Below are 15,525 nucleotides of genomic sequence, written 5' to 3'. Positions count from 1 at the left end.
GGGGCGGGGGCGGCCGCGGGGCGGGGCCGGCGCGGCCGGGTGGGCGGGGCCGGTGCGGATTGGTCGGAGCGCGCCACGTGACCAGCCCCTTATAGGGCGTGGCGCGGGCCCCCGACTCGGGTGAGGCGGCGGCGGCGGCGGGGCCGGGCGAGGTTTGCTGCGGTCCGGGCGGCTCCGCTGCTGCTCCGCGCCCTCCCTGCCGGGGCCGCTGGGCCGGGGATGCACGCGGGGCCCGGGAGCCATGGTCCGCTTCGGGGACGAGCTGGGCGGCCGCTATGGGGGTCCCGGCGGCGGGGAGCGGGCCCGGGGCGGCGGGGCCGGCGGGGCGGGGGGCCCGGGCCCCGGGGGGCTGCAGCCCGGCCAGCGGGTCCTCTACAAGCAGTCGATCGCGCAGCGCGCGCGGACCATGGCGCTGTACAACCCCATCCCGGTCAAGCAGAACTGCTTCACCGTCAACCGCTCGCTCTTCGTCTTCAGCGAGGACAACGTCGTCCGCAAATACGCGAAGCGCATCACGGAGTGGCCATATCCTGCCGGGCGGGGCCGGGCGGGGGCCGGGGCGGGGGCCATCTTCCCGGTGGCCAGGAGGGCGCGACCCGGGGAGGCGCCGGGAGACGCCGCGCTGGGCGAGGAGGGGGCAGAGAGCCCCGGGCCCCTCGGAGCGGCGGGAGCGGGAGCGTTTCCGTGAGTGCGGCGGGCGCGGGGCGGAGCCCCTCTGCCCCGCTCTCGTCCCGACGCACGCCGGGTCCTGGGGAGCCTGGTCGGTGCACAGCGCGCGGCCAGCCTGGAGGGCACCGAGGGCGAAGCCGCGTCCGTGCAGGTGCGAGCGCCGAGGGGACGCGGCCGTGCGCGCGCCTGGCTGCAGGTGCCTGCGTGTGAGGGCCGAGCCGGAGCCCGGCGTTGCGCGTGCGTGCGCTCGCGATGCGGGCTACATGTATGTTCACGTGCCGTGTGGGTCCATGTGCTGCGTGTCGAGGGAGCAGCGTGCGCCTGCGCGGGGTCCCCCTCCAGCCTCGCCTGAGGGCGCTCGGCCCCCTCCCCTCGGGGCGCCGGAGCCGGGCGGAGCCAGGGCGGAGGCGCTGTCCGCGGTGCTGAGTACCGCTCGGGCGTGCGGAGGGTCTGGCGGCCCAGACTGCTGAGGCCCCGCCTGCGGCCGCCCCTAGCGATGGGGGCGGGAAGTGAGGGAGACCTGGCCGCGTCCGCCCGAGGGGGTCTCCGGACCCAGTGGTCTCAGCTCCTCCGGAGACAGCCTGGCGGTGGCTGCTGCACTGGGCGCTGCTGGTCTCGGCCTCATGTCTCCCTCCCTGCCGCGCCTCCCGGCCACTCCTTAACCCACACACTCCGTTCGAGTACATGATCCTGGCCACCATCATCGCCAACTGCATCGTGCTGGCCCTGGAGCAGCACCTCCCTGACGGGGACAAGACGCCCATGTCCGAGCGGCTGGTGAGTGCCGGGCTGGGCCGGAGGGCGGGGTGGTGGGGAGGCCGCGACTCCACTCTCTTTTGGGATCTGTGCGTGAGCACAGCTTTCTCGGGCAGGGTGGTCTGGGCAGGGTCCCTCTCTGCTGAAGGAAAAAGAAGACCTGGCGGATAACACCTCCCTCGAGGGCTAGGGCAGCTGGGGTCACCAGCTCAACCCTGGGCGGGGCCACGTTCGCCCCCAGGCGGTCTGCCTTGTGCCAAGAGCTATCCCTGCACCTCAATGGCCAGTTCTGGCTTGCAACGCTAGACCTTGATCCAGGAACCCAGGTTCTAAACCTGGGGCGGGGAAGGGGGAAGGGGTATTTGTTTCTTCCGAAGGTTGGCTCTGAGAGTCACGTGTGCCCTGCTGGGCTGAGAAGGGCTTTGGCCTGGATGTGGGAACCCTGAGCCTCTCCCTCCAAGTTGTCTTGTATGAAACTGCTTGGAATCTCTTCTCCTGGGGGCCACCCTGTCCTGTGGGACGCATTCCTTCTCTTACATTCTGAATCATTTTTACCCGTCACTAGATTTTGGCCAAGAGGCCCCAGTGGTAGCCCCTGGTGTAGCATAGAGCCTGTGTGAGTCGGGGTGCCAGGGCAAGGCCTCTGTGGGCTCAACAGGAGGCGGGGTGGAAGGCCAGCTCCATGGGGTCTTTGGAGGGACTGGGTCAGAGGAATGGCAGCATTTTGGAGGTGAGCAGTGTTACTGAGGTCAGGGCATGTCCCCCAGCCCCCACTCTTCCCCATGGCTGGCCCCTTGTTTGGGTTCTGAGTGCACCCAAAGACTGGAGCTTCTGGGTGGGCAGAAGGCAGAGCAAGTGTGGGCCCAGGGGGTGTAGGGCCTCTCTGGGGTGTCAGGAGCTACTCCCTCTTCCCTTGAGCCTTGGCTTCCACCCTCCACCCTCAGTGTCTTGAGTCAAGGGCTATTCAGACTTTAGCCCTGAACCTGAACTCCTCTTGAACCCAGGCCACTGCAGGCCCAGGGGTGGGGAAGGGGAGACAGGGAGCCTATTCTGGAGGTGGGGCACCAGAAGATGAGGGATGGGTGGCCGAGGTGAGGAGGTCTTCATGGAGCACAGTCTGGAACGCACAGTGGAGACTGGGTTGGGGCAGGGTAGGGAGGAGGAGTGTGGACAGCCCAGCCTCACCATGAGGCAGGTGTGAGTCATGGTCCCTGTGGGGGACTTGGGCAGGAGCCTGGTAGGGCCCTGCTCTGGCAAGTGCCCACTCTGGAGGCCAGAGAAGAGGGTGAGCATGAGGGGAAACTGAGGGTTCAGGTGGGGAGCCTCGAATGCCAAGCCACAGGAAGCCTGGCAGGGCCAGAGTTAGAGGGAGGCAGGCCCAGGGGCCAGGCCAGGGTAGAGGCAGGGAGGATAAAGCTGTCCTGCCTTGTCAGGTGGCACATGCCCAGCCATGCAAGTTCCTGCCTCGCAGGTGTCGGAAGGTTTGCTTTGTGGTCATGAGTCAGGGGTGGCCAGCTAACCTGTTGGGAAAACTGCAGAATGTTTCTGCTCTAGGCTAGCCTGGAGATCTGGGGAGCTCTTGGCCAACCCCAGTGCTGTGTGCAGGCCCAGCCATTAATGCCCCTTGGGATGGACGGGAGGCTGTGCTGCTGCCCACAGAGCTGGCTGGGGCTGGGTGGTGCCTGGCCCTGGGTGGGGCCTCCCTGGCTCCCTGCCTCCAGGGGCTGTTTCCCACCAACCCATTGACTCTGGACCTGCCTTGAGCTAGGCCCCAGCCTGCAGTGCAACACCAAGCTGCCTGCACACCCATCCCTCCCACCCAAGCCAGCCCTCAGCCTGGGGCTGGGCAGGGCAGAGCTGTGAGGAGAGGGCTCAGGGTGGGGCCTCCTCCCCAGCCGAGGGTGCATCTGGCCTGTTCCCTTTTCCATCCAGGAGTTTTCTGTGAAGATCTCTGTCTGCTGGGGCCCCACTGTTCCCCTGTGGCTGATGGTCAGCAACCTTACACCTTGGGAAAAGGGGTCCCTCTTAACTAAACTAGACCAGAAGCCTTGAGGCCAGGAAGAACATGGGCCTTATCCCCTACTGTGAGTCAGCATGGGTCACGAGGGACCCTTGGGTGCCGGCAGCTTCCACCAGGCACTGCCAGCCAAGCCTTGGGCCAGCTCCACCACAGGGCAGGAGAAGCCCAGGCTGAGTAAGGCAGGAGTCAGATGCGGGAGAGCCCTGGAGAGCCCGGCTTCCTGGGGAGGAAGGAACAGGCTGTGGAACTTCTGAAGCTTACCTTGCCTGGCTGCTCTGCGGCAGCCCAGGCCCCTCCTTGGCAGGGCAGAGCAGCTGCTTCCTCCTGTGACCTCCACAGTCCTGAGGGTGAACCCTCAGGGGAGGTCCTTGAAGCTGACCTCCTCTCCCTACCCCTTCACCTGCTTCCTAAGGCAGCAGCCCTGGAGTGCAGGTGTCCGACACCCCCGTGCCAGCCCTGCACATGCGGCTCCTTCGGCCCACCCCCTCCCCGCCCGGGCTTGCCTTGCCCAGGGGGCTTCCCTGCCAGCTCTACCTGTGTGCTCATGAGGAGTCTTTGGGGTCTCCCCAAGCTCCACACAGCCCCATCTCTACCCTGTTTGCTGCCTCCAACTCAGCACTGGAAGGGCCTGGCCCGGCTGTCTCGTGCTCAGAGGCTGTTGGATGGAGCTCAGCCTGGGGTGCAGGAAAGGGATGTTTCTAGGATCAGCTGTCTTCATTCCTTTGCTGCACTGTTCCCTCCACCTGGATGCCTTTCTCAAAATCCAGCTGCGGAAGCCCTGCCTGCAGGTGCCACACCCTCTGGGAGGCTTGGCTCTCTGAGGTTTGAGCCCAGGGTGGCTCCCAGCCTCAGGCCTGGACAGGCTTGCTGCCTCCAGGGTCCTCACAGATGTGGCAGTCATCGCTTGGCACCCTCAGGGCCGAGGTTATGCTCTCTGTTTCTGTTTTTCTTTTTTCTGTTGAGATGTGCATGTTCTGGTTATTTGGGTGCATGTCGAATGCATAAGTAGGGCCTGAACTCAGTTCAAGAAAACCCGAGCGGTATCCAGGCAGCCGTGTGCAGGGGCTGGAGCCCAGGCTCCCACCCAGAGGCTGCTGTGGCCTCTGCCTGGGTCTTGGGCATTTCTGTGCTTTCTGTCTCCCTCATGTTGGATTGGGGATGACCTCATGGGGTGTTAAAGGATCACCCTAGTTACTACACAAAAAACTACTTGATAAGTACCCATAACTAGTACTGTTACATCACTGTCTTCCCTGAAGCAAGGCCCATGCGTGGTGCTAGCAGGGAGGCTGGGGCACCACTGTGACATGGGCAGAAGCAGAGATGTCAGGGTGGGAGGCATGAGGGGCCCCCAGCATGACTGGGACGTTGCTGTTGTAAACAGTGGTGCATCCCATTAGGGGACACATGCAGACAGCAAGCAGGCTCAGTGATGGGAATGGCACTCTGGAGAATCTGCAGGGTATTGGGGACAAGGTGAGGCGTGTCAAACCCTCACGATGGCTGTGGCCACCGCACAGTGGGGTGGGGTCCTCACCAACCATCTGTCTGCCGCTGCACCGGGTGGGGGCCAGGGTGACCTCTGTTCTGTGCTTCCCCTAGGACGACACGGAGCCCTATTTCATCGGGATCTTTTGCTTCGAGGCAGGGATCAAAATCATCGCTCTGGGCTTTGTCTTCCACAAGGGCTCTTACCTGCGGAACGGCTGGAATGTCATGGACTTCGTGGTTGTCCTCACAGGGTAGGCAGGCTGAGGCTGGGAGGCTGAGTGGCCGGGTGCTTGCTGTCGGAAGCTCGGTTGTGCTGCCGGGCTGGGCACTGCAGTCTCCTCGCTGAGGTCCCCCATGGCCCTGCTGGAGATGAATGAGTGTGAGAAAATGTTTGTCTTCCTGTGTGGGATGGGGGTGCTTCTCCCAGAGGTGCCAGTGCTGCATTTCTTGCTAAAGGGAGGGTCACAGTGACCTGTCCACAGGAGGCACTGGCTTGCAGAGCCCACAGGCCAGGGGCCACCAGTGTCCATGGCTGGCCTGAGCCAGCATGGTACCTGCTGGAGGCAGCTTTGTTGCCCAGGTGAGGGGTTTCCCAGGGAGGAGGAGGGCTGGACGTCCAGCGTCACCCAAGCCTGTGGTCTGGGAGGGGCACTTGGCATTTTGAGTTCTGTCCCTAAGCTGTGGTGTCCACCTCGGAGCCCTCACGCTGCCCGGGATGAGGCTGTGCGTGTCAAGCACTTTCACAGCTCCCAACACCAGGAAGGTGCTTCGGCAGTTTCCCCTCAGCCACTTTCTGCAACAACAGCTCACAATTCCCAGAATAACCAGAGGTCTAGAAAGTGGACCCAGGCGGGGCTGGGTGGGGGCTCGGGCCCAGGGCTCTGCACCCCACCCTGCCGGGTGTCAGCTCCCAACCTGTGCAGTGGGCACTGTGCTGTCTTCTTTCCTGGTTCTCTGGCCGGCCAGGCAGAAGGCTGGGCTGGGCTGCTGTGGCTCTGGTGTGGAGAGAGGTGGCTGGGGGAGTGAATGAGTACCTGGGGAGCTGCCCCCACAGAGCGTGTTAGCACAACTCCAGTCTCAGAGGCTCTCTGCTGGGCCAGGGACCACCGTCTGCTCTTCCTGAGCCTCGTCAGATGGAAGAGGAGGGAGCAGGCCCCACAGTAAGCGAGAGTTCTCCTTCCAGAGCCCTGTCCTGACCCGGTGACACTCCTGAGGCACCTGGTGTACAGGAAGGCATATGCAGGGGTGTTTGGGCTGATGGCAGAGGAGGAAGGAGGAGGCTGTAGACGTCCTTGAGTCTGGAGCTCATGCCTCCAAGGCTGTGTGTGTGAGGAAGAAGCAGTCAGCCACATGGCCTCTGGGCTCTTGGGTGAGGCCCTTGGAGGGAGCCCCACATTGCCTGCTGGATCCTGGGGTGCTGCCCCCATCTGCTCTCCTGCTCCTGAGCCTGGGGCCAGCCCCTGCCGGGTGGGGGCAGTGTTTGCAGAACTGAGCTTGGGGGGGTCCCATGGAAGACTTGGCCCCCAGAGCTGTCTGTGATGTGCTGGGCCCAGCAGTGTTGGGGTGGCTTCTGTGCCTTTCTGCAGCGTGGCCCTGTGGCAGAATTTATGGAAGGCCCTGTGGGAGTCTGCAGTTCCACCAGCGATGCCTGTTGGGGGCTAGGGTGGGAGGTGGCTGGTGGAGAGCGTGGCCCCCAAAGGACTGGGCGCTTCCATGTCCAGTGAGCACTCCTGGAGGTGGCCCCGGAATCATTGTAGCTGTTTACCTCTCTTTCTCCCTGTGGACACGAGTCCCTGAAGACAACAGCGTCTAATTTTTCAGGGGTCCCTAGAGCTTCACTTGGGGCGGGCACCCAGGAGGGGGCAGCGAGCATCTGCTTAAGTAATGAATTGTTGGGGTATAAACAGTGTTGAGGGGTGCAGGCCCGTGGGGTGGAAGCTGGGTGGAGGCCGCAGGACCTGGCCTCATGGGGGCACTGTCCATGGTGCTGAGCATGTGGGCGCTAGGCCAGGAGGAGCCGCACCAAGCCCTGGGCAGGACCGCTGGATCTCCCAGTGCACAAAGACAGCGCCCAGGGCTGCTCCTCCTCCCCTGCCCCTTCTCCCCCTCACCCTTCCGCCTCCCTCCTCCGTTTCTCTCTTGGTCTCTCTTCCCTCCCTGCTCCCTCTTCTCCCTCTTCCCCTCCCTCCTCTCCCCTCCCTTCTCCTCCCACTCTGCTGTCTAGCCCTTTGTCTACTCTGCACACTCTGGCTCTGGCCCTCTTGGTGTCTTGGTATCTCTCTGCCTCTCCCTCTTGTTTTTTCTAACACCCTTCTTTCCCTTTGCTTGGGTATGTCTCTGCTCTCCTGTGTCTGCGGCAGGGCTGGGCGTTGCTGGGGTGGCTTCCAGGTTCCTCCGCCTCCACACATCTTCCCTCAAGGCAGCCTGGGTTGTGTGGGGAACCCCAGGTGGGAGGTGATCTGTGTCCCATGGGGCCACATGCTGGCCCCAAGTCATGTGGGGGAGCTGCTCTGCTGCTCCCGCTTGGGGCACCTGGGGACACGTGAGCCCTGTGTGTGTGTCTGTGCATGGAGATGGCTGGGTCCATTGTGGGGCAAGTGCTGGTCCTTGAGGGGCTCAGGGAGGAGCCCTCACCTCACCCCTCTGAGCCAAGGGCCTGTGGGTAGTGGGTGGCTTTCTTGTTACTTTGTTGTTTTTAATTAGGGTTTATTCAGTTGGTGCTCAGAGGGCTGGAGGAAGAGGCAGACACCCTGATCTGTTGCTTGGCAAAGCCTGGTGTGCCCTCAGAGGCCGGCTGGGGCTGCTCTGCTCCTGGAGCTGGTGTGGAGCTGTGGGGGAGCCCTGGGCCCATGCTTCCCGCTGCCTGGGGAGCATCTGAGCCTCGGTGTTCTCACCTGGGAGGAGAGGCAGGTGCTTTCCGTGTTCTCACCTGGGAGGGCCCTTCCATCTCCACTTTGCTTCTTTCCCAGGACTTTGGGGCACCCTCTGTTAGCCTGGATGTGTGCGTCTGGGGTGTGGGGGTGCTGCAGTTTCTCATGTCGCTGAGCCCCTGATGCCCTGGGGAGCAGATGTGGGGCCTGGGACGGGGTTCCAGCCTGGAGGGCCTGTGAAGATCAGAGGGTGCTCCTGAGAACCCCCAGGCCTGTGAGGGCTGCTGGCGGCTTCCTGCCCTTGTGTGTGCCTGGGGCCTCGAGGCCCTCAGTTGCTGGCCCTGCTCCTGGCTGGGTCAGCCCATGTCTGGCCACCTGAAACTCCTCTGACTCCCTTGGGCTGGGATGAGGACACAGTGACTAGGCCTCTGCCACGGGACTCTGCCTCATTTTCAGGAGGGCTCCTGGCAGCTGGCTGTCTCCTGTGGCTGTCTGAGCAGACCATTTGCCAAGAGAGATTCTGGGCCCAGGAGCGAGGCGTTCCCTCCCCTGCTTCTAAGAGCACTGTGCTACCTGGATGGGGTCGGGGCTGAGCCAGCTACCCACACAGAATGGGCCTGGGATGAGGGCGGGGGCCTGGTGTCCGATGTGGGGGCCTCCAGCCGCTCACCCCAGTATGATCCCCGCTGAGTGCCAGGACCTCAGGCTGTGGGGAGGAGGTGGGAAGGTGGCTGCTTCCCTGGTTCCGTCTGCCCTCCCGTCCATGCCTATGCCCCATCTACCATCCTGCCCTCTGCTCAGCTCTCTGGCCCTGTGTCCGTCCAGCCAGGCGGGCTGCCCTCATCCTGCTCATCATCCATTCACCAGTGTTTATGGAGCCTCTTCCGGGTGCTGAGGACTCAGGACTGAATGAAGCCAGCTGAACTCTGCCCAGTGGACCGTGTTCTGGGGACAAGACACCTCCAGGCCTATGTTCCTTGTAGCCCGGTGCAGTGTGGTGCTTAGCGAGAGCAGTCAGCACATGGATGGATGAGTGATGGTGATGAGTTCTGTGCTTTTTTCCCCACATAAAAGATGGGATACAGCATGCAGGGTGCAGGTCTGGGGGTGCCACTTTGCATGTGGTAGTCAGAGGAAGGACCGAAGGGCATGAGGGGTGAGTGACCCCGTGGTGTGGCTCGAGGCAGCAATTTGAAGGACGTGGGTGTTTCTGTTATCTTCAGAACTTGAGACCACACGGGATCCCCAGAGAATGGGGAGCGGGGAGGAAGAGCTGCCCTGTGATGGAGACCAGGGCACCTGGGCTTATAGGCTGCAGCTGGCGGTGCAGTGGGCAGAGCAGCAGAGGTGTGGCCTGGCTGTAGATGGAGTTTTAGGAAGGAAGAGCATGCTCTGCTCTGCAGAGGCCACGAGAGAACCCGGAGCTATGCGCTGAGCCCCATGGGTCTGAGGCAGGAGCTGGGCTGGCCGTGTGGTGGCGGCGGGGGCTTGTTGGGAATGGGAGGAGAGGGCTTGTGGTGGACACCTGCAGGCCATGCGTGTCTTTCAGAGAGTTTTACAGCAAAGTGAGGCAGAGAGCTGGGGCAGGGGCAGGAGGGAGATGGAGGCCAGGACGGTTTTATGAAGTTGGAGGTTTACAGCCCATCCATGCTGTATGTGTAGTCCAGGAGGGAAGGACAAGTGGACTGTGTGGGCAGGAAGGGGACAGCCCGGGAGCCATGAGGGAAGCAGAGTCCAGGACCTCCGGGGGTGCTTAGGCCAGCACACGTGGGAGGGGTGGCGTGGAAGTCCTCCTCTCACCGCGTCTGAGTTTCCACTGAATTTAGAAGCAAGTCCATCCGCTGAGATGGGGTGGGAAGAAGTGAGACCGAGGAGGGAGCGAATGCGTGGGTGTGCGGACTGGTAGCTCTTCCCCGTGCCGTTCCAGCCTCTGCCTCCTCCCAGCCCCGTTGTCGTCCATTCACCGCTTCCTTAGGAAGGGGCTCGTCAAGCGCAGCTGCTACCTCCTCGTCCTGTTCCAGTTGCTGGGGACATAGCAGTGCACAAGACAGGCTTCTCCTGCCCTCTCTCAGGCTGTGTCCTCCTGGAAGAGGCGGGCGGTGAGTGCCGCAGTCAGTCGGGTGAAGCATGTCCTTCTGCTGGGATCGGGTGGCCCCTGGGAAGCAGCTCCAGCAGGGGAGAGGCTGTGAGGGTGGCAGGGGCAGGGTGGGCCTTGGCTTGGGTGTGGGAGGGCTCTGAGTATGGGTGTGGCCCTACTGACTCCTGACGGGTGCTGGGGGCACGGTGTAGACAGTAGAGGAAGAGTGGGAGCCGGAAGCGGTGATCCAGGTGGGATTGTTGAGGGCTTGGACTGGGAGTGGCGCTGGAGGGCACTGTAGGTTGGCTCTGATGCCTCAAGAATGTAGAACCCACAGGAAGCCCCGTGGCACCTCCAGAGTCCGTCACCCATCGGCACAGGTGCCTTCCCCTTCTGTGTCCCAGCCAGTCTCACACATGGCCATGCTCACAGTCCTGTCCCCACGTCTCTGCCTCTGCCCTCCCAGGCCCCTCAGGAAGCCACTGTCACAGCCTCTGGCTGTGGGGCTGGTTCCACCTGGGGGTCAGGGGCAGGTCGACAAGTCAGGGCCCCCAGAGCCCAGAAGCCCCAGACGTCCCCACCCCTGTCATGGCTCCAGCCTGGTGCTTCCGTTCATTGTCCTTGGGGACTTCAGAGAAATGTGTCCTGGCTCAGGCAGGTGGCTCTCCGGGGGACATTTCCAACCACAGCTTCTTGTTTTAGTCTAAATTAAACTGGGATCTCTTTCCAGGACATGTAATTAGAGCCCAGCATCCTCCCTGGATCCGGCCTCCTGTGGGGTGAAGAGGGGGTGTGTGGCTGTGGCACTGGGAGCGAGTCTGGTCGACGGAGCTCAGGGGCCAAAGCAGTGCTGACCCTGAGCTTCCTGGGTCGGCTGTCAGCCACTGGGTGACTGCTGTGGCCTCCTGTTCTCTTGGGCTTTGTGGATGCAGGCCAACTCAGGTGGTGGCAGGCACTTCTGGGGCGCAGGGAGAGCCAGGCCCAGCTGAGGGCTCCACGGATGGTCCCCACGGGCAAGGAGGGTCCACCCAGGAGTAGTGGCCATGTGCAAATGTGCAGCCCACGGACACTGCCTTCCCGTAAGGTAACCCGACATTGTGTCTGAACACAGGTGACGAAACACTGCTGAGTGGCCAGGACACGTTTGGGAGTGGACTGAGCTGGATGTGTCCACGCCATGCTGAGCTCCTCTGCGCCAGGCTCTCTGCCTCAGTCTTGGGTCTACAGCCCTGCCGGAAGCTCAGCCTCCCGACCCCTGGTGCTGGGTCAGGCTGGGGTTTGCCAGATGTCCTCTCCGCTTCCCTGCCTGAGGCTGGAAGTGGCCTTTGTAGGCCCTGACCCTGCCTCGCTCACCCCCACTGTGGCCAAAACCAGTGGAGCAGGGGCTGAGTTCTGATAAGCGGTCCCTGGAAAGCAGGGAGTGCCTCCGTGTTCTGGGGCTGGGGCTGGGGTCACTCCAGGCATCACCTGGCCAGGGACTCCACAGACCCCTGGTCCTGTGGTGTCACTGAGAACCCACAGTGCAGGGCCCCTGCCCACGTGCAGTCAACGTGGTGTGGCTGTGAGGGCCAGGTGGGGCAGCGGGAGGTGGCTGCTCATCTTGGACCCTGTGTCCCTTCCTGACAGTGGCCTCTGCATCCTGGGGATAGGCCTGGCACTGCTCTGATAGGGTGGGATCCCAGCCCCCTCTTCAGCACACACCCCTGGCTGGGTCTTTATAGAGGGCCTGGCTCACACCCCTACTCCCTTTCTCTGTGCCCCCTCCCTCTCTCTCTGTCTACTTCTTCCTGCGATTCAGGGTTCTTAACATTCTCCTGGACTGGAGGGCAGAACTGGGCCTGCAGGGAGCACCTAGGGTCTCCTGATTCTGTGTGAGGTGGGAGTTCACACTGGCTGGGCGTGAGACCTGTGCGGGGCTTGGCTGTGCTGTGTGTGGGAGACTGACCCTGGCCTCAGGCTCCAGTCCTGTGGGGTCTTCTCTGGGGTCTCCATATCTCTGTGTGTGCTATGAGTCAGGTAGGAGATGCCTGAGGAGCCCAAACCTGGAGACTCCCTGGGTAGAAGCAGCGTGGGGCTGGCTTGCTGCACGGACATCGGGTCAGCACTGCAGACACCTGGGTCTCTCATACGCCTGGCCTGGCACAGCAGACCCGAGGGAGGGTTGGCCTCTCTGCAAATCTTTCACCAGGTGGCCTGGGGGACAGAAGGAGCCCAGGCTCAGGGCTGCTCTCGGATACCACAGACTTTCCCAGGGGGAGGCGGACATGGGTGGGAGAGAAGGGAGCAGCTACTGGGGCAGGAAATCCAGCCTCCGACTGACCCTCTTGAGGGGACCCCTGAGGAGAAGGGTGTGGAGGGACGGTGCACACCTGCAGAACTGCCCGCCCGGGAGCCCGGCCCGCAGTCACTGTCGAGAGGAGAGACTAGGAGCCCAGAGTGGGTCCTGGGCCACAGGGACTTCGCAGTTGGCAGAACACATACACTGGTTTCAGTTCAACCCAGAGGAATTTTGTCATTCATGGGGGTCCGGACTGCTGTCCCGAGGCAAGCGGGGCTTGGACCTGGTGGTCAGTTCTTTATTCATATGTCCCTGATATGGGCCAGGAGCTTGCTGGGCACGATGGAGCCAGGGCCCGGCCCCGCCAGTGTATGTGTTCTGCCAACTGCGAAGTCCCTGTGGCCCAGGACCCACTCTGGGCTCCTAGTCTCTCCTCTCGACAGTGACTGCAGGCCGGGCTCCCGGGCGGGCGGTTCTGCAGGTGTGCACCGTCCCTCCACACCCTTCTCCTCAGGGGTCCCCTCAAGAGGGTCAGTCGGAGGCTGGATTTCCTGCCCCAGTAGCTGGAGCGGTTTGGGTCTGGGGAGCTTGTGGTAAGGACAGTGAGTGGCAGGGCTGGAGGCTGTGAGGCTGGAGTAAGCTGAGAGAGTTAAGGGAGTCTCAGCCCAGGGCCCAGTTCCCAGGGGACAGTGTGGGAGGGATGGGGCAGGCCGGCAGGGCAGTCAGAAAAAACAGGAGACTTTATTGATGGTACACGACAAGGTGGGGCTCCCTAGTCCCCTCCCTCTTCAAGGGGTCTGCATGGAAACTGTGAGGAGGCACAATTCAATGTGGTGGGGGACTCCGTGTGTGTGGCAGGGACTCCCCAGCAGTGAGGGCCTCTCTTCCTTTCGTGCTCTTGCTGGGGCTGGTGGTCCAGGGGTCTTACTCCTTGGAGGCCATGGTGGGACATGAGGTCCACCACCCTGTTGCTGTAGCCAAATTCATTGTCATACCAGGAAATGGGCTTAACAAAGTGGTCGTTGAGGGCAATGCCATCCCCAGCATCGAAGGTGGAAGAGTGGGTGTCGCTGTTGAAGTCGGAGGACACTACCTGGTGCTCAGTGAAGCCTGTGATGTCCTTGAGGGGGCCTCCAATGCCTGCTTCACCACCTTCTTGAAGTTGTCATATTTGGCAGGTTTTTCCAGATGGCAGGTCAGGTCCACCACTGACATGTTGGCAGTGGGGACGCGGAAGGCCATGCCAGTGAGCTTCCTGTTCAGCTCAGAGGTGACCTTGCCCACGGCCTTGGCAGCACCAGTAGAGGCAGGGATGATGTTCTGGAGAGCCCCACGGCTGTCACACCACAGTTTCCCAGAGGGGCCATCCACAGTCTTCTGGATGGCAGTGATGGCATGGACTGTGGTCACGAGTCCTTCCACAATACCAAAGTTGTCATGGATGACCTTGGCCAGGGGAGCTAAGCAGTTGGTGGTACAGGAGGCATTGCTGATGATCTTGAGGCTGTTGTCATGCTTCTCATGGTTCACACCCATCACGAACATGGGGGCATCAGCAGAGGTGGCAGAGATGATGACCCTTTTGGCTTCCCCTGCAAGTGAGCGCCAGCCTTCTCCATGGTGGTGAAGACGCCAGTGGACTCCCCCATGTACTCAGCACCAGCATCACCCCACTTGATTTTGGAGGGATCTTGCTCCTGGAAGATGGTGATGGGATTTCTGTTGATGACAAGCTTCCCGTTCTCAGCCTGGACGGTGCCATGGAATTTGCCATAGGTGGAATCATACTGGAACGTGTAGACCGTGTAGTTGAGGTCAGTGAAAGGAATCACTGATGCGACAATATCCACGTTACCAGAGCTAAAAGCAGCCCTGGTGACCAGGTGCCCAGTATGACCAAATCCGTTGACTCCGACCTTCACCTTCCCATGGTGTCTCAGGGCTGCGGCTTCTGTCCAACAGGAGGAGCAGAGAGCCCATTTTCTTAATAGAAACTTTCGCAGAGCAAAACTTCTAAATTTTGATGAAGTCCAGTTTGTCAGTTTTTCCTTTTGTAGATGGGGCTTGTGGTGAGAACTCTTTGCCAGCCTAGAGCATGAAGATTTTTCCTGTGATTTTCTTTTGCTAAAAGTTTTGTCAGTTTACATTTTACGTGTATCAGCTGTGAGGTTTAGGTTGAGGAGTTTGTTTTGTTTTTTGCCTGTGGATGTCCAGTTACACCAGTACCATTTGTTGAAAGGGCTATATTTGTTCCATTGGATTGCTTTTGTGCTCTTATCAACAATCAACTGGGCATGCTTGTCTGGATCTATTTCTGGGTTCTTTATTCCATTCCATTGACCTGTGTGTCTGTCCCTCGTACCACAAGTCCTAGCCACTGTAGTTACGTAATAAGGCTTGAAATTGGGTAGACTTACTCCTCTGAGTTTGTTCTTTTTCTTTTAAATTATTTTAGCCATTCTAGTTTCTTTGTCTTTTATATAAGTTTTAGAATTATCTTGTCATCATATACAAAAAATATTGATAGGAATTATATAAAACCTGTGTGTTAGTTTGGAAAGAGTGAACGTTTTTACTGTGTTAAGTCTGCCAATCTAGGAACATGGTCTGGGCCTCCCATTTATGTAGATCTTTGATTGCTTTCATCAACATTTTGCAGTTTTAAGGGTACAAGTCCTGTACGTGTTTTGTTACATTTACATCTAAGTATTTCTTTTATTTTGTGTGATTATAGATGGTATTGTATTTAAAATTTTGGTATCTGTATGTCCATTGCTGGTATATATAAAAACCATGGATTTCTATATGTTCATCATGTATCCTACAACCTTGTGGAACTAACTCGTTAGTAGTTCTAGGACAATTTATTTGTACATTCTCTGGAATTTCCTATGTTGACAAACATGTAATCTGCAAAGAGAAGCGGTTTTGTTTCTTCTCGTCAAATCTGAATGCCTTTCCCTTCTTACCTTAGTAAGCATTTACTAGAACTTCTAGTGCTCTGCTGAAGAGAGTGCTGTGGTGAGGGGCATGGCTGCTTTGTCCCTGATTTAAGGAGGGACCATTAGGAATAATGTTAGCGGTGGGTTTTTGTAGTTGCTCTTTATTAAGTTGAGGCAGTTTCCCTCTGTTCTAGTTTTCCAAGTGCTATTGCAGTAAATGACTGTTAGATTTTACCAAATGCTTTTTTCGCATTGGCACGATCATGTGTATAATGATTTTTTGAGTACTGAACTAGCCATACATCCCTGAAATAGACATGGTCATGGTATGTAATTCTTCTGATATTGCTGAAGCCTATTTGCTAGAATTTTGTTAAGGATTTTTTTTTTTTTTTTTTTTTTTGATATGGGTCTGTAGTTTT

General features: G+C 59.8%; 1 protein-coding gene across 19 annotated transcripts in view; it reads left to right on the top strand.

Moving 5' to 3' along the window:
• Positions 1–124: 124 nt before the first annotated feature.
• The window catches only part of CACNA1B (calcium voltage-gated channel subunit alpha1 B), a 235,782-nt gene continuing 220,381 nt past the window's right edge, over positions 125–15,525 (top strand). For 13 of the 19 annotated variants that reach the window (XR_005196468.1, XR_005196467.1, XM_037730270.1 and 10 more), the window contains exons 1-3: positions 189–525; positions 1,341–1,446; positions 5,048–5,187. Coding sequence is in view for 17 of the 19 variants with exons in the window: in XM_037730270.1 (XP_037586198.1) it covers positions 242–525; positions 1,341–1,446; positions 5,048–5,187 (530 nt within the window). In the remaining 2 variants the exon portion in view is untranslated. Of the gene's footprint in view, positions 526–1,340; positions 1,447–5,047; positions 5,188–15,525 lie in introns of all 19 variants that reach the window. The other 6 variants (XM_037730269.1, XM_037730268.1, XM_017505594.2 and 3 more) reach the window with 2 other exon arrangements.

The sequence above is a fragment of the Cebus imitator genome, unplaced genomic scaffold (assembly GCF_001604975.1).
Source record: "Cebus imitator isolate Cc_AM_T3 unplaced genomic scaffold, Cebus_imitator-1.0 Scaffold339, whole genome shotgun sequence".
Classification (NCBI taxonomy): Eukaryota; Metazoa; Chordata; class Mammalia; order Primates; family Cebidae; genus Cebus; species Cebus imitator.
Note: the sequence above shows the minus strand (reverse complement) of the source record. Positions and strands in the feature narration are given on the sequence as shown.